The sequence below is a fragment of the Humulus lupulus genome, chromosome 5 (genome assembly GCF_963169125.1).
Source record: "Humulus lupulus chromosome 5, drHumLupu1.1, whole genome shotgun sequence".
Taxonomy (NCBI): domain Eukaryota; kingdom Viridiplantae; phylum Streptophyta; class Magnoliopsida; order Rosales; family Cannabaceae; genus Humulus; species Humulus lupulus.
This window is the reverse complement of record NC_084797.1, coordinates 236,735,711-236,754,837: the sequence shown is the minus strand read 5'-3', so window position 1 is coordinate 236,754,837 and position 19,127 is coordinate 236,735,711. Positions and strand designations below refer to the sequence as shown.

Sequence of the window (19,127 nt, the reverse complement as noted above, 5' to 3'; positions counted from 1 at the left end):
TAAAAGGCTTGATGATCCCAAAGTTTTTTTTTTCCTTTTGTAGTCAACAAATCTAAAATCTAACCAAGTAAAATGTTTTACAAAAAATCATTACTCATATATTATTTCTTAAAAATTAATAAAATGTTTATGTGAATTTGATAAAATAGAATATGGGGAGTTATAAATATACTCCATAAATTTATATATAAATCTCAAATTAAAACCTACATCCTATAAATTTAAAAATGTATTTATTTATAATTACACATCATGTATTTTCCATATTAGGTATTAATTTATACACCCTTTTACAACAAATAAATAAAATTGTGTATCTCATTTATGAAAGTTTGGAAATTAAAGTTTTTAAATGATGAATTTGAATTTTTCTTAATATGATAAATTAATAAATATTCATGAATTTTTAATACAATCTCAAATATAAGTTTATGAAAAAATACAATAAATTTAATTTATATTAGATAATTGTTTTTTCATAAGAAAAATTCATTGCTGTGTTAATGAATATAATTTTAAAATCTTAGTAAGACATATTTTTAAATGAGAAAAAAAAATTAATTTTAATTTTAATAGAATTGTAGTGTACTCACTAAACTTAAAATTTTAAAAATATTGTAGTTTTATAGAGGTATAGTTTAGTCATTTTACTTAAAAATAAACTTGTAATTAATTATCTTAAAAGACAATTATATTTACCCAAAATTATACATACCACATTTCCTAAGTACCATATATATATTCTCAAAAATAAGTTTAGACGAATGTAACTATAACAATAATAATAAAAAAAAATTATGTACTTAATTTATTAAAATATTTAAATATGAATTTTAAAAAAATATATAAAAGTTTTGCACAATCTCAAACATAAATTTATGAAAAATTAATTAAAAATTTCAATAAATGAAAAAAAATATTTAAGTTTATTTAGTACCGGGCACCGAGCCTATATCCAAGGAACCATACAGGATGACACCTACAGAACTCAAGGAGTTAAATATGCAGCTACAAGAACTCCTAGATTTTGGTTTCATTAGACCGAGTCATTTGCTATGGGGAGATCCGGAACTATTTGTGAAGAAGAATGACGAAAGTATGCGGATGTGCATAGACTACCGCGAGCTGAATAAGGTAACGATTAAGAATAAATACCTGCTATCCCGGATTGACGACTTGTTTGATCAACTCTGAGGTGCGACCATATCTTCAAAGATTGATTTACGGTCTAAATAAAAAAAAATTAATTGTTTTGTTATTGTACAATTTGTAGAGATTTGAACAATTGATCAATTTAAATGACAAAAATTATTACTTTAATTCTATTATAAATAGGGTTCTAAATAAACTTAAAAAAAAATTTAAGAAAATTAAATATTTAACACAGTCTATTTTAATTACTTTACTCAAAAAATAAATAAATAGTTGTCTTTATTATTTTTATTTTTTTCAAAAGTAAAATATTTGTGACTTCATAATATTTTGGTGTAAATATATTTATCATAGTATATTTGTAATAAATGATTGGTTAAAAGAGATGATAATATAGTTTAGAACTATTATCTTCCAAGATATTAGGATAGATTTCCAAACTGAACAACGTACACCATATAGTTAGTTATAGCTACCACTGTAAACCGCTGCCACCAAACTCCATCGTCTCTCTAATGGCGGAAACTACTCAACTCAGTCAATCACTTTTCTTTTGCTTCTGCTAACTTTCTCACCAACCAAACAACAACATCAACAATGGCGTCACTTCTTCCTCTCTCACTTTCACTCTCCTCCTCTTCGATTTCTCACACAAGACTCAACACTGCTACAACTACTACTATACTGTGCAGTTCATCGAATTCCAACCCGAGCGAGGCCAATGGCTCCCTGTCTGGTTTTTTCCCGAAAAATCGACAACAGCAAGTGAATTCGGCTGTAACAACTCCACCGATGACGCCGCCGCCGAGGCCTCGCCGGATAATCCTAGTCCGCCATGGAGAGAGCGAAGGGAACATCGACGAGAGCGTTTACACGAGAACCGCGGATCCCAAGATCTCGCTGACGAAGAGAGGAATTGCTCAAGCTGAGGAGAGTGGGATTGCGATTAGGGAAATGATCGAGAGAGACGGAGTCCCTGATTGGAAGGTCTACTTCTACGTTTCGCCTTACAGAAGAACCCGAGAAACTCTCCGTGGCTTGGGTCGAGCTTTCGATCGATCCAGAATCGCCGGAGTCAGGGAAGAGCCTCGTCTTCGAGAACAAGATTTTGGTATACTTTCTCGGTCTCTGTCAATTTACCTAATTAAACCTGAATTGAGAAAACCCTAATCGGATTTCGTTTGTGGAAAAGGGAATTTTCAGGATAGGGAGAGAATGAGGCACGAGAAGACGCTCCGTACACTTTATGGGCGATTCTTCTTTCGATTCCCTAATGGAGAATCGGCTGCTGATGTTTATGATAGGATTACTGGTACGTATTTTTATTCTTATGGGCTTATGAAAATGTTTTAGGACAATCTAAAGTTTGTCAAGTAAATTATGTTGAAAGTTACTTCTTAATCTTTCTAGATTGGCATTGATAACTTCATTCAGCTTAAAATTACAAAATCAAACATTGTGTTTATAATTGTAAGAGGTGTCTAAGAGCACTAATAGCAGATATGATTTAAACTTGCTAATTAGCTACTGTAGCTTAGTTAGATATGTAAGTAAAATATATTAAAAATATAATATATAAATGATATAGAAAAAAAAAAGTAAAAAAGCTGAAAAATGGTGTAATATAAAATGTTGAGATAAAAAAAATAAAAAAAAATTTGTGATATATTTTAAGTAATAGAATAGAAAATCTAATTTGAGGTGTCTACCTGCACTACTACTATCTCTATTAATCTGTCACAACATCCAAATATTATATCTTTGTAAAAAGCGAATTGGGTTTATTGGACCTTCAGCTCCAAAAATGAGAGCTAATAGTCTTAGCCCAGTGGACTCTTGAAAAATACTTAGAGAGCATTCATGGGCTCCAAGCTAGGTACTACATTGGCAAACTGAAGATTTGATCTTACAAAGACAAAAATAAAATGATGGTACAAAATAAACAAATTAAAGGGTAAAATTAATGTAAAAATACATCTATGTTAGAAAGGGTAAATTGATAAAAATGTCTAAGAGGATCAGCAATGGTCGTGGCTAAAAATAATGCCTGTGTTAAAGTGGTCCAAAGTCAACAAAAATAATATATATTTAATCTTAATTTTTGGTAACGTTGCCCACTGTTGGCAACGTTGCTTTGTTTTTCATTTGTTATTTATAGTCAAAGTTACAGTAATTAAACAAAATATTAAATTTTACATTGTTCCCAAAATTGGGATCGTAGCCCAGTACTACAAGCACTGGAGATGCTCTAAGTGAATGACTAAAAAATAAAAAAAATTATATTTGATTTTTTTTTTTAAGAAAATTTGAGAGGTCCATTTGGGTCTGTCATTGTATCCATCTTATAAAAATACAATGCATTATCAAATATAAATACACTATTGTCCATAACCTATACTAATTTGACATTATAATGAGTTTATAATTAATTATGGTGGTCCATATAAAATATTACATCAAATTAGTATTTATATACAAATCATGTCATGCTTGTGTATTGGCAGGGTTCAGAGAAACGCTGAAATCAGATATTGATGTAGGGAGATTTCAGCCACCAGGGGAAAGAAACACAGGAATGAATTTGGTGATAGTTTCACATGGTTTGACTCTTAGAGTGTTTCTGATGAGATGGTACAAATGGACTGTAGAACAATTCGAAGGATTGAATAACTTTGGCAATGGGAAGATGATAGTTATGGAGAAAGGTTATAGGGGAAGGTAAGTATATATATTAATTATATAGCTCAATCAATGTTGGTTTAGTGAAGAAGAAAAAAACAGAGCATATAACTTGACCTTATCTCATATATAGTCGATTATGTTGTATCTATAGGTATAGTTTGTTGGTACATCACAGTGAAGAAGAGCTAAGAGAGTTTGGTTTGACAGATGCTATGCTTACTGATCAGGAATGGTAAGAACTTGATAAAATGTTACCCAGTTACTACTACATGTTATGTTTATACAATGATCTGACTTTTTGTGGTGGTTTTGACTTGTGATTATATCAAGGCAAAAATTTGCAAAACCTGGAGAGCTGAACTATGACTGCCCAACTTTGAATGCCTTCTTCCCTCACTTGGATGAAGAGTGTGCTGTAAAATAAATGTATCTATCAATTATTAGCTGTGATGTACTAAATGGAGATGAATCTAACTATTAATGAAAAACTTAGAATTAGTCTTGAAGAGCTCTTTTCTTTCATCCTTTTAGGAATAACGAATTTGTGATTAAAAAATATAATTATGAACAGAATATTTTAGATTGATAATATGATATTTAATCATAAAATTGTACATTTAAACATTTCCAAAAAAGTAACTTCAACTTAGATTTATTAAAGTCAAATGATGCTGTGGATCTATTATTGATGTGTTAATTCCAAAAGAAAATTAGTATTGACATAGTACGAAATAAGATTAGCTTATAAATTGGTTATTCTGCAAATCATGTTCAGTATAAAAAGTTTAGGAAAAAGAAGATGATGATTCAGACCCTCTACTTACTAAAAAGTTTCAAAATATAATTACAAAAATAGTTTTTTGTGGAAAAAAAAAATATATTGTCGTTTCATTAATAGATTTTGAAAATGCGACGGTCGTATTTCCATATTTTGCTTCTTATTGTCGTTTTTTACTGTTGCAAATTATTGTCGTTTTTTACTGTTGCAAATTATTGTCGTTTTTTATTTTTCGATATGATTGTCGTGTTTCAGTTGCTTCTTAAAATAATTATCGTTTTCTAAAAACTGTCGTTTATAGATTTTGTTTGCTTCTTAAAATCATTGTCGCTTATTGTCAGTTTTCGTTTTCATTTGTTTGAGCAGTTTATTGTCGTTTTTTAAAACCATTGTCGTTTATAAGAAAAAACTTGGATAAAATGGAGATGCGGGGTATCGATCCCCGTACCTCTCGCATGCTAAGCGAGCGCTCTACCATCTGAGCTACATCCCCATGTTTGTTATATTAAAGTTATTATTATATATAAATAAAAATACCTTTCCCAGCTTAATAGAATCAACTAAATTACAATATTTTTTTTTTTTATTTTCAACTCTATTGAAAACAAGAGGACATCTTTTACATGCATTTTATATTTTAACCAACTCTTGTTTGTTCATATTATAATTTCTGAGTCAGTCGAGGTTAAACCACCCCTAACAAATCAGACCAACACTAGAGAATACTACACACCTGAAAGGATGAAAAGTTACCAACTATAATTTTTTTTATTATATATTTTTAAATAAGTTGGTGTTGGTTGCAAGAAGAACAATGAAGGAAAGTCTTGTCTCAAAAGAAAATCATTGTTAATACCTTTGAATACAAAATCCCAACAACCAAAAAAAGAATTACATTGGAACAATCATTAAAACAAAAATACAAAATCACCCCATGGACCTACTTACTTACTTACCAATTATCATCCTCTATATTTAAACATATTATTACTCTCCTATCAAATAACATACTAAAAATGAGTTGAAGTTGGTGGTGGTTGGTTTTTGGACTTTTTGATTTGAAACTCCAGAGCTTTTCTCTCCAATCATCTTTGTCTTGTCCCTGCAAAACATTTTTAGCATAGTCTTTCTAGAAATGGCAGAGTCTGCAATCTTAACTTACCATAAGGATAAATCAGCAAAAACTTTACCTTCAGATACTTGTCTATGCTGACCCCCTTTTCTACTACTCCCAATATCACAAGACCCTTTTGCCTTTGTTTGAAACTGTGTACAAACCAAAGAAGGTTAAAAAGTTAATGTTTGGGGATCAATGACCATATTTTGAGGCAACTTTTTACACAGGCCAATGTTTGGCCATTGGTAATGCATGCAATTTTGTACCGATATCATTCAATATTTGGGAGAACTTAGTTTTTGAGACCAATTTAATAGAGTAACACCTCTCAACTTGTTAGAATAACTATGGGAATTAGAAATTTAATGATGTTGTGGTTTATCAAAAGAAGCAGGTAAAAAAATCCAGTCGCACAGCTACTCAAGCTGGTTCACCAAACATCAATGCCAACACCTAAAAGTTCTTCTACAGAAGCCTTTTATTTCAAGATGTAGAAACATAAACATGGCATTTAGTAGAAAAATCAACGAGTAAGAAAGTCATCAAGATCCCAGCAGTATGGTCAATTTTTGGTTATCTGTAAACTGATTAATTCGGACATGACGATTCAAACTTCATGAACAAAATACAAAAGTTGCACGATTATATGAGATGAGTATCATCTATCTTTCTTTCAAACTAAACCAGGGTACATTCAGTCAAACGGGAAAAACTACAAGCCTACTAGTCAAACTCCCTTAAGAAACAATCACCTTGTTTGCTTTATACATAAAAAAAAAATAACCCCAGAGCACAAGGAAAGAATATTAACAAATAGTCAAAAAAGATTAGAGCCATAATCAGAAGAAGGTAAAGGAAACAGAGCCGTGAAAGCACCTTATTCTCAAAATCGTGGAACTACTGCTTCTAAGAATTCTCAATGGTGGCATTCATAATCCGCAGTGATCTTGACCTTTCCTGCTCCCCACCGCGTCTCCAAAAGGCCCTCCTCCACCAAACTTCAAACCCTCTTTGTATGTTCGGGCAATCTTCAGCAGAGTTCAAGAATCTATTAAACCAAGCAAGCAAGATATCCTGTTGCCAAGCTAATGGAAGAGTAAGAATCGTATTGCTGAGACCATCCTCAATCAAGTGTCTATCTAGACCTTTCGAGGCCCTTCTCATCCACCCAAAATCATCATAAAATGGCACCAACCACGTTCGTAAAAGCATACATCTTACATCCTTGGAAGCCAAGAGCTGCCCTTTTCCAATACCAACAAATAGGCGAGCTGTGACTCTGCTAATCTCAAACCTATGAACCGCAGGAACTTTAGAATGCACTTCAGACAACTCAGTTTGAGATGCCCATGTTTTCAAGAAATCCTCAGCAATCTGTCTGTCAATCAAGATATCAAGAATCCAGTGTAGATTATCCGCTTGCCTTGCAATCTGATTCACTTCTTTGAGGTCCGAATCCACCGCCCGCATAAAGTGTTGGCGAAGCAACGTCAAGCAACCATCACAAGCAGAATACAAAGACTCTTTCCTGAGATCATTTTGTGACGCATTCTCACGCAGCATCTTCAACACCAAACCTTTCATCTCCCTCCTCGCCTTCTCATCTTTACCTTCAAGAACCACATGTAAAAGTTTGAGAAGCACCTCCTCATTGTCATTTGCATCTTCAGTTCCATTAGTAACTTCAACTGAAACTCTCTTTAGAACTTCCCCTGCACCAACCCCTTCCAGCCGGAGCTCCGACAAAAGCGAGGCCACCTTCTCTTCTTCATCCTCAGCCCATGGCGCAGCTTCTAAGTACTCCAAACAAGATAAAACACCAGCATCGAACCCAATTGCAGCTGAAACCTATAGACACCACACACACCAATACAATATAAAGCATTAAACACCCTGAAAACAAGTATGTGCGTTTCTTGGCTGGCGACCACTATAATCCAAAGACACAAAACAAGAACTTCTAAACAATGGGTTCTCTACCGTGTCCTCATTTTAAAATTCAGTATGGTTGTTAATTTAGAACAAGTTTCACAATGAGACAAATAGTATAATTTTCAAATTTCAGATGTCCCATCGCCATATTTATGAAACCATAACAGTAACCGCAAAAATTCTCGAACAAATAAAACGTTACCTTTAAAATGCCAAGAACTCTAGGAACATCATCCCTCATGAGCTTCTTTCTCAGATCCTTACAGTACATTAACCGCAAAGTCTCGATATAAACCTCGACGTCTTCACAGTCGGCAATCTCAACAATGTGAGGCGTAGACGACGTCGTTCGCTGCTGCTTCGCCCACCTGTCGGAAAGCTTCACCGCAAAGAAACGACTGTGCGCAACGAGAATCTGGCGGTGAACATTCATGGTAATGCTAAACCCATCCCGGGAGCTCAACGTGAGCTTGATATCACTAGAAGACGGGTCGTTGAACTGGTTACCAGGGCTCCTAGACCCCAAAATCTCCGCAATCCGCTGCATCATCAAGGCCTGTCTGTCCTGGACCGTAATAGTAGTATGGTTCCTATGATTAGCCACAGTGACGTTGCTCGATTGGATCTGGGTTCTGGGGTGGATATCAGGCTCGCTCGCCATCATTTCGAAAAGGGTCGGGCTTGATCGGGTCTTATCAGTAGGCGGCGGTGGCGACATTGGGTTCAAGAGCCCAGCCGTAAGCACCGAATTGAACTTGCTAAAGCTCGAGGGGAACGAATCGTGGTGACCCGAGTAACCGTTCCCATTTACGGAGTTACTCGTTGGAGTAGGAGAAGCGGTCGTGAAATCCATAACCGGCGAGAGACTCCCCGGCGATAAGCGGATCCTAAATGAGGAAGGAGACGAAGCCGGCGAAGACAACGGACCCGACGAGGCAACCTGCTGCGCTGGTTTTGATTCCTTAACCGGGATTTCCTTTACCCTCTGGCGAGGCTGCGCCGGCGGAGATGGCGGCGGGGGAGGAGGAGGAGGGTGAGAATGAGAATGAGAAGAAGAGGAAATAGTGGGCTTGGAAGCAGGACAACACCAAGAGTTATCCGGAGAGACTACAGTGGGCGCCGGTGGGTCAAGCTTCCGGCGATGATTAAGGTAATACCCAGTAGAGTTCACACCGTTCCCGACCCCAGCGACGGCGGCGGAGGTGGAAATTGTGGTTTCTCGACACTTTCGGCGTTTGGGCCTAATGGGTTGGGCTTGAACTTTAAGGTGGGCAGTCGTAGTAGTAGTAGTACTAGTGGTTGTAGCTGCTGCTGCCATGAAATGTTATACCCCAGTTTATATATAAATATAAATATTTTTAATTGTTGATATATATTGTCCTTTAGCTCAGGACATTGGCATCTGAGCTTGAGACAGAAAGAGAGAGAGAAAAAAGTAAATTAAAAATGGCGAAGGAAACGAGACAAGGATAGGTGGGTTTTAGTGTTTTTGAATGAAAGAATGAATGATTATTCAGTATTTGTTAAAAAGACATGGACAAGCTACACGATGAGTCTGAGAAAGCATTAAATGCAAGAGAGAGACAGTAAGAAAAAGAATGAGTCTTTCTTTAGCTTAGAAGAAGTAGTGTCTCTTTACTCTCTGTAATTAAGAGAGAGTCTTCTCCTAAATACAACTCAAATAGCGTCATCATCATCATCATCATCAAGTTTCAACCTTTGTTAGACTTAGGTGAGTGTGAAAGAAGAAAAGACAGAGAGAAAAAGCTGTAAGAAGAAGGAGATGATTTTTATGTCTTTTTTTTTTTATTTTTTTTTTCTATTGATCTTCATTCTTGGATGATGTGGGGATGAGAGCATGGGTTTTTTATGGAATGGATTGGATTGGGTTTTACTTTCTTTTCTTTTTTTCTTTTTAATTAATTTGCTATTTTGATGTATCTGTCTGGAAAGCTTTGGAGTTGTCAGATAATATTTAAAGAAATGTAGATTGGACCCACATACCACAAGGGGTAGTTTTGTTTGGTTTATGGGTTTGAGGCATGCAATGTTTTCATAATTGTTAAATTTGTCTTTGTAATGAATGAATATCAATATATATTGAAATTGAATGGTTTTTTTTCTTTTTTTCTTTGCTAAAATTGGAGGGAATTGCTAGTTGTGTGTTGTGCTTCACTTTTTTATTTTATTTTTTTGGGTTTCTTTCCATTTTATTGGCTACTCTATCCTAAGGAGTAAAAACCAATTCAATGTAAAAAATACTTGGTTTTTTTTTAATTTGATGATCCCTAGGTGAAGAACAAAACAAGAAAATATGTGCTAAGTTTGGAATTGAGGTTGTTGAGAAATATTATGAGACCATTAATCAATTTCATCAAAAGAAAAAAAAAGGATCAAAATTTCAAATAACAATAATAATAAAAAACTATGTTTGAAGAAAGGAAAAGGAGTATTTGATGAAAGTATAATTTTTTTTTTATCTATTTCTTTTCAAAAAAGGAAAATCATCTATTTGAAATATACTATTTTATCTCAACATAAATGCATAAGGAGTATCATTTATTGCAAATTTATTTTTTTACTTCCCTTTATCCCATTTCTCTTATCTAGCACAACAACCCACACTTTCAATTTTTCTCCTAGATTCCCCTTTTTTTTTAATTTAGTTTTCACACTCCTCCCGTCTATGAGATACATCCATAGGATCCAATTTCATCCCAAATCAAATCAACTATAGTTAATTGATTAAAAGAATAATTAAAATAACTTGACAATAATTCTAAAAACAAATATCTTCCAATGTGATACATGTGGTAGTATAAAGCAAGATTGTTCTCGATAGGAGCATTAGAGAATGGGGTTGACACTTGGGGCAAGAGACTAGATAGTGTCCCACCTTCCTGTCTTGACTAGTAGGCACAATCCCTTGGTTGGTTCCTTTGTGAATCTCTGCAATGAGTAAATCCCCATTAAAAAGGAGCAACTTTCATCTAGTTTGTGATTGGATTGGATGTAAAGATTAAGTAGGCGTTTGTTACCTAGGTTTGGATTCATGAGAATGGAAATGAGAATATGAAACCAAATTAATTTATAGTGGAATGTTTATATTTGTATGGGTACTATTCTTAGTTTTTTTTTTTTAATCTCAAACTATTTAAACACTTAATTTTGATATTATTTTAATCTCGACATATCTCAACTAAAGTTTTTAGAGTATCTCTAATGAAGTGTCAATAAGTTGTTGCAATGTTATATTTAGTACATCTTACAAAAAATAAGTAGTAAATGAGTAATAAAAAAATGTGACATTTATTGTTGGTCAAATTTGGCACATGTTATATTTTGTGCCAAATTTGGCACAACTTTTAACATGTCAAATTTGGCACACATTTTAGATCACTATTGGAGTTTCATTTTATGAAGATGGGCTAAAAAAATGGTTATACGCCAATTTTATAGCACTCCATTGGAGATTTGACACATGCTAAAAGTTGTACTAAATTTGACACAAAATATAGCATTAGCCAAATTTGGCACATCAATCAATAAATGTTACTTTTTTATTTAACATATTGACACTAACTATTATAATTGAATAGTTGACAACTAATGATCAATCATATATCATTTTGTTTAATGACAAATCTTTTGGAGTACATAATTTGAATGATAAAAAAATTATTTTTTTGTATGTTCTCAATAAATATTAAATGAATTATTGATTTTTTAGTGGTAATTTGTATTTTGTGTATTAGAGTACAAATATAAATATTGGCCAAATATAACATTAACTATTTTTTTCTATTAAATTTAGTACAAAATTTACATTTTTTAAGATTGTCTTACACCAAACATTTTTTAAGATTTTTTCTGAGGTTAGAATACCAAGAGCTTGGGTAACAACCGCATAAGTATATTTCAATTTTATTTGAAAGAACTATTGGGCTCTTCACTTCAAAATGTAGACTCGCTCATAATGTCTTAGCTGAATTACCGTAAAAGTATATATACTAACTACACTAAAATGTCAAAATTTTAGGATTATAGTAAGAAAAAATATAATATATTCTATATTCATCATGTGTAAAGTAGATTTTGTATTATGGGGTTTAAAGAAAATATAACTTAAAAGAATGTAAAGTTTAATATTATTTATTATGACACTAAATTGCGAAAAAATTAATCTATCCCTGTAAAACTTACATAAAAATGTATATAAATATATGTAGGGGCTTCAAAAAGTGTCTTACCAGGGGAGGTTTTTATGTTCTTGACCTGCAAGCAGTTTTCGGTACGATTTTTTTTATAACCATATATATTGCAGTTATTTAAAACATTCTGTAAATTTTCAGAAAATTCCAAATAATTTAAAGTGTCAAAAACTTATTTAAAAATAGATTTTTGCACTCGTGACTAAATTTTTTATGCGCATATAAAACAATATGTTTGAACCTAGTTTTCAGCATTATAAATAATTCAGAATTTTTTGAAAATTTACAGATATTCTAAACAGCTACAATATACACAATCATAAAAATATATTGCATCCAAAATTATTCCTAAGTTAAAAATACAAAATAATCTCAGCGATGATTTTTGGAAGACCCTTCCATAAAATGCTCCAGTATATCTCTATATCACTCAAATTCATATAAAAAAATTAATTTTTATAAAAGATTAGTAATTTAAAAGAATGTCACATCTGAATCATTACTCGTTTTGGTATATTTACATTAATTATAATCGAAGTGACTCGAAAATGGTTACTAGTATGTTCTTACGTGGCTTCTAATGTATTATTGTCATATTGGGGTCATAAATTGTATTGCAGTACTTCATTGTCTTAAATTTTTATGAAACACTAGGACAGAGACTCAAAAAGTTTCAGAAGATACTTAATTACTCTTAAACATCATCCATAATACTTATTATTAGGTTTAAAACATACGTGTAATCTTAGACTCAAACTACTCTTTTAAAGCAATAATAATTATCTCTCTGTTTTTAATGTGACTCTATATTATGAAATATGATTACGGATTAGGTATAGATGGGTATTTCTACGGTGCAACTCACAAAATGAGGTGCACCGATACACTTTTTTTTTGTGTTTGCACTTCGTGTAAAGTTTTCGGCGTGAATTTTTTGTATAATTATGTATATTGTAGTTATTTAGAACATTCTGTAAAATTTTAAAAAATTCTGAATAACTTACAGTACCAAAAACAAGGTTCAAATATGTTGCACGCGTAATTAATTTTTTTATGCGCCTAGAAAACAATATGTTTGAACATTATTTTTGGTACTCTAAATCATTCAAAATTTTCTAAAAATTTACAAGATATCCTAAATAGTTATAATATACACGGTCATAAAAAAAATCGTACAAAAAACTATTCACGGAGTCCAAAAATGCACCTCTTTTGTGAGTTGCACCAAAAAAATTCCCAATAATTCTTACGTGTGTTCTTGTAGTTGATATATATAGTATATATGGGCCATCTTTAAAGGAATATTCTCATCAGAAGTTTAATTATAAAATTAAAATAATATTTTGTTTAGAAATATTTCTAAATTTATGATAAAATTAAGAACTTTTGTTCAATAAGAAAGAATCGCCCTGTGAAGAAGAAATACTTTGCTTTACAACAACGAAAACCCTAGTTAGGTTCTTCTATACTATTGGTGGAGTATATGCTTTGAAATTAGCTGTTGATTGACTTACAAACTAAACTCTCATTTCAAGTATATTATTATTATTAATTATTAATCTAACAAATTAAGTAGCTACTTTCAATGTATTTTTTTATAAGCTATTTGAAAGAAATAAGAATATATCATGATTGGAAATACACAATCATTTAGATCAAAGCCTTGGTCTCTAAGCCATAGGGACAAAAAGTTACAAATGGCTCTTACTTTGACTTGAAAAGGGCATAAGAGATCACATGTGAAACACAATAGTTAGAGCTTGCACTCAAAGAGAACCACTATGTATCCAAATCAATATATATTGAACCCAATAATAATTAACATTATATTATGTAGGACACTATTAAGACAGAACACTAGCTTGTTTGCTCATTACTATATTAGTATTCTCTTCCCTTTTTTCATGAAATTAACATTATAATTTCACATAATACAAATTAATTACTCATTACGATATTAGTATTCTCTTCCCTTTTTTCATCACGAGGCCAGCTGTGATATTTTCTTGCTCTTAACTTTATTTGATACCTTGACATTTTTTGGGTATCATGTGAAATTCTTAGTGGGTTTTTTTTTTCATAGATGAGATTCTTTCACGGGCATCTGTTGATGTATATTTATATATATATATAATATATAATGGTATGATATAGGAATGGACAAAATGGTTAATTCTACCACTATCTCATCAAATGCCAAATGCCTAAGTGACATTCTTTGCTTTACATATGAGAAAACACCTCATCATAAGTCATAATTTATATCATATATATATATGTACAAATATAAATATAAATAGTTCTCTTAGTGGCAAGGGTTGGCCCACCTCTAACACTTTTTGTTGCCCAATTAGTAGACCTACTTCCATACATTTTCTTCTTTCACTGCAAAAAGAATATCACTAATCGTATATGGTTATTAGTATAATCAAGAACTATAAACTTCACTTTAATTACTTGGAATTTTACTTGTAGCGATGACTATATGTCTTGTTGGATAGACTAGCTAGCAATAAGAAATTTAGCCTTAAGCAATTTTATATGTGAAAATGAATAATGATATGTGTACTAAAATTATGCATCAAAATATTATAGCAACTAACGTAATACTGTTTTTAAAATAGTAGATCCCACTTGAAATAAATTTAATTTGTTAAATAAAATTATCATGTCAGTTAGTGCATAATTTTGGTGCATATATCATTACTCATGTGTAAATATAGAGTAATGATATGTGAACCCAAAATATTATACACAATAATGCGATATTACTTTTTAAAATATTAGTTCGTAATTTAAATAAATGTGATTGGTTAATAAATCATAATATATCTAATATTTAAGTTCATATTTTGAATAAATGTATAGGTACTCACAAATATATGTATATCTACACACAAAACAAAAAATAAGTGAAATAAAAGAGACAAAAACTCATGAGAGTTTGAAAATATAGGTAATATATCAAATATGACAAGTTGTAAGTTAGTTGAAACTTGAAATTTGGACCAATGAATATTCATTTTATATCATCTACTTTCTGATTTACTATATGAATATTTTTGTATTACAACTTTACAAGAAAAACTAAATGCAAAAAAGATCACCGAATAGGAAAAAAGAGCTGGAGACAAATAGCGTGGAAATTCACATAAGAAGTGACAAAGATTACATAAAACTTTAACTTCATTCATATATATAGTAGACGATTTTTATTTTTGTTATATATTATATATATTGTCACCAACTACAAATTTAAAAACAAATAAAATTTGTAAAAATAGATATCACTTAAGTACTCAATTTTTCTCAGGACAGTATTTTTGTTTGAGTGATAAAATAAATTAAGTCCAAACTAAGATCTAGTCTTTGATCCATAGATGAAAATTTACATCCAAACCATAGAAGAATAATCCCATCCAAACAAATAAGGGTACAAAAGCATAGAAGTCATCCATTCAAGAAGGAAAAGTGCAGGTTATAATTCAAACGATAGAGCATCAACAAATTGAACTAACGTAGTGAAAAGATAGCTCGAATAGGCACATGAAATGATTTAGACCCCATCCAACCTATAATTGTCTTAAAAATTATGGAATAATATTTTATTATAATGACACCTAATAAAGCAAAGAGATGAGACATGTGTAAAGAGGGGGAGGGGATTATAAGGGCATTGGAGGATGCACAACAAAAGGGGACGAAAAATTAAGAGCCAAGAGAGACCGAAGGTTCCCAAAAAAGAATTCGCTGAGAATCATTTTCATTTTCAAGGAACAAATTTCGAAGGTGAAAATGATAGCTTTCTTAAGTTCCACTCTTACCCTATGTTTGGTAAGGATGAAAAGAGTAAGGAAAGAAATGTTTAGAGATAAAAGTGAAGAGAAGTTAAAAAAATTGTTTGTCTAGTTAGAGAGAAAAGAGGGTGGAAGAAAAAAATGCACTACAAGAAAGAAGACTTTTGTCGGTGTGTTTTTGCATCCGTAAAAGTCCGTAATTGCACCGGCGAAAGTGTAGATACTTAAACTGCGCCATCAAAGACCATCGCAAAAGGTTCGCCACTAACTGTACTTTTCCCGCCGCAAAATACAACGCGCCGACAAGTCTCTATCACTGATGTGTAAATGTGCCGGAAAAAATGACACACGTCGGGAAAAGATTCCTTAGCTGAGATTGTGAAGATGACATTTCCTAGCACATTTTTGTCCCAAGAATGCTACACACTTTTCCTGACTCTTTTTTTGCACCGGGAAAGATATCTGCGCGAGCAAAAGTTGGCATTTCCCGACGTTGAAATGCACAGGGAAAATCTTTAATTGTGCCGGTAAAAAAAATTAAATTAAAAATTAGAGGCTTTTCTTAGCGAAAAAAAACGCCGGGAAAGACCTTTAACTATATAGCCTCAAAATGTAGGCTCGAAAAGGTTAAGCTCAAAATTAACAAGTATTAGCAATACACTTGTATAATTTGACAAATGGTTCCAGATTTGCTATCCGCGTTCGAGCATGAGTCGCAGGCTCGAAGATACCAACCTTTTCTGAGGAATGAGTTCGACCGAATTAGTGGGTGAGGAGGAGGAATCAACTGGAATGATGAGTTCAAAGCTTAGCTAGTCTTGAAAGTGCATCAAGACAACGATTGAGATCAATGACGCATTTACAACACGAAAAAGTTGTTCGGAAATCCCTATTTCATAGGGATTCAGTAAAACCGTGTCTTGAATCCCTATTTCCATGGGATTGTTATTTTAATTAATGCATTTGATTGTATTATTTATTTCAATTTTAAATATTTGATTGTAACTTCCCTGAATTTGGGGGAAGATATTCCTACAACCAGGTCTATAAATAGCCTGGATTGGGTCATTTGTAAACACACACAAATTTCTACTGAAAAGAAACTCGGCCTTAGCTTGGGCCTCCCTAGCATCTCAGAGCGAGGTTTCGGCTCTGGCTTGGGCCTCTGTGGCCTCCTTAAGCAAATCCCCGGCTTTAGTCTGGGCTCCCTTGGCCTCCTTTAGGTCATCCTCAGCCTAGATTCGAGCTTGGTGGGCGTCATTGACCGACGTCTCGATAGCTGATATCTTCAAGGAAAGGAGGGAGCACTGGTGTATGAAAACGAGGAGGATTGAAAGACAAAACTATAACATGTTAGAGAATAAAGAAATAACCATGATAATAAAGGTCGTACTCCATAGTCTAGTCAAAGAGGACCATTGTTTTATCTCATTTCAGAAACCACCACACGTTAGCATCAAGGGTGCTACACGATTGCCCAATCCGGGACAGCAAGTCTGAGCATAGGTCGGCCCCTAGGGTCCCAGCCACGTTTTCCAAGGGGTACTTTGGCATGTGCGACACATCACAAAACTTTTAGACCACGGTTGGAGTCGGGGTGCCCATGGGTTTCGAGTTCGTAAGGTCTATGACCTTCTTGCCTTTGTCCCCAGCGGGGACTACGCGGGGAGGATGAGGAGGAGTCTTCTTTCTTTGAGGAGAAGGCACGACAATTTGGGGCTCGTCTGCGGTAGTCTTCGAGGTTGAGAGAGAGGCATCCTCAGCCACCTTCGTGACGATGGGAGGAGTCTTGGCCTTGGGCTCGTTGGGGGCAGCCTTCGAGGTCGCCAAAAGAGGGTCATCGGTAACCCTTGCGGCCTTTGAAGGAGGGGCACCCTTCTTCGAGGTAGCGCGTCCCCGTTTGCTGCCTCGAGCCTTGGGAGGCATCCTAAGGATGTTGTCCAGATCGAAATCCATCTAGTGCAATGCCCTAGTTAGCCACGATCGTTACACTGTGTATTTTAAATAGTTCTTAACTCGCTAAACGAGTCATTAGGCCTTAAACGTGCATCTAAGTATGATTAATGGTCCAGGGTTAAAAAATTCGGTCAAAAGGAATGGTTATTTCATTCAAACATTAAATCGTACATGGGATCCCATAATAAATGTTTAAAAAATTGTTTACAGTTCCAAAATGGTCATTACAATTCAAAAGTTACAATCTGCTAACCTAAGCGGTAAAAATAGGGTTAAACCCTAGTTCCTCTGAGAAATCTTGTCCATGGTGGTCGAGCGGCCGCATATGTACATGTTGCCACCTCAGCTCTCCAACCCATGGCTGGTCCAGCTTTCTTTCCCTTTACCTGCACCATGTAGCACCCGCGAGCCAAGGCCCATCAAGAAAACTTAAACATGCTCATAAGCAGTGAATAACACATTTCCATAACATAATAGACATGTCAGCAGTAATAACCCTACTCACGCATGTATACCATTCATATAAATTACTACAACGTCATATGAGACCAAATGCCTTAAATAAATTATTAAATGATTCATATCGGGGCCCATTTTCCAAGTACATGACTAATAAGTCACACTAGGGCTCAACACCCTAGGATCTGGGACTAATAAGTCACCCCGGGGCCCTTTGCCTTATCCTCTGTATAACCAGCCTTGGAGCTGGCCCAGCATACTTGGCGTTTTAGTTTTCTACAACCATTGGGTCGGTCAAGCACTTAAGGTGCTCCTAATTAGGTCTAATCATATTGAGTAGCACTCAACGCACTATTGCTGCCCTTGACTCATAAGTCAATGCTTTACGACCAGCGCTCAACGCTATTGTCGTCCTTGACTAATAAGTCAATGCTTTTCTCAAGTATATAATGCTGACAGGCATTCATCATTTAACAAATATCCATACACAGAGCATTCAACATGCTTTAATCAATCATTCACAGGTATAATCATAATCATGCGCATTTACAGGAGCAAATGCCCAATCAAAACTATATTCAACATTCGGGCTAAGCCCTAATCATGTATGTCGCATAATAGGTGAAGTTTTCTTACCTCAGGTTCGAGTATAATGTAAAATAAGAGCGACCATCGAGCACGATCCTGATATTGAGCCCTTAGCGGTAACTATAATGCCCTGGTTACTCCAAGACTGTTACTGTGATCTTTGAACCGTGCTTAACTCGCTAATCGAGTTCTTTGGATATAAACGTGCATCTAGGTGTCATTAATAGGTTAAGGTGTAAAACCAATCAAAAGGAAATGATATATTTTATTTAAATTACTGAATAAATTACTAATGAGTCTATCTGGGTATCTGTTCCCTGAATAAATTACTAATGAGTCTATCTCTAGGGATCTGCTCCCTGAATAGATAGCTAATGTGTCCATCTCTAGGGATCTGCTCCCTGAATAGATGGCTAATGAGTCCATCTCTGGGAATCCGCTCCCTAAATAGATGG

At 33.8% G+C, this 19,127-nt stretch overlaps 2 protein-coding genes and 1 non-coding gene across 4 annotated transcripts; 1 reads left to right on the top strand and 2 right to left on the bottom strand.

Annotated features, from left to right (window-relative positions):
• Positions 1-1,587: 1,587 nt before the first annotated feature.
• Positions 1,588-4,340, top strand: LOC133778469 (phosphoglycerate mutase-like protein AT74H). The gene is made up of 5 exons (XM_062218409.1): positions 1,588-2,263; positions 2,345-2,464; positions 3,657-3,870; positions 3,986-4,066; positions 4,165-4,340. The coding sequence occupies exons 1-5, from the start codon at positions 1,750-1,752 to the stop codon at positions 4,256-4,258; spliced, it is 1,023 nt and encodes a 340-aa protein (XP_062074393.1). The 5' UTR covers positions 1,588-1,749; the 3' UTR covers positions 4,259-4,340.
• Positions 4,341-5,032: 692 nt separating this feature from the next.
• On the bottom strand, positions 5,033-5,105 carry TRNAA-AGC (transfer RNA alanine (anticodon AGC)). Its single transcript has one exon. It is a non-coding gene; the product is annotated as a tRNA-Ala (tRNA).
• Positions 5,106-5,439: 334 nt separating this feature from the next.
• Positions 5,440-9,687, bottom strand: LOC133778468 (BTB/POZ domain-containing protein At1g63850). Of its 2 annotated transcripts, XR_009869108.1 has the most exons (4): positions 7,864-9,687; positions 6,606-7,577; positions 5,803-5,878; positions 5,440-5,714 (listed from the first exon to the last, which is right to left on the bottom strand). XR_009869108.1 is itself a non-coding variant. In XM_062218408.1 (3 exons), the coding sequence occupies exons 1-2, from the start codon at positions 8,977-8,979 to the stop codon at positions 6,636-6,638; spliced, it is 2,058 nt and encodes a 685-aa protein (XP_062074392.1). In that variant the 5' UTR covers positions 8,980-9,687; the 3' UTR covers positions 5,440-5,878; positions 6,606-6,635. The 2 variants fall into 2 exon arrangements, 1 of the variants encoding a protein (XP_062074392.1); XM_062218408.1 differs by having other exon boundaries at positions 5,440-5,878.
• Positions 9,688-19,127: the final 9,440 nt, after the last annotated feature.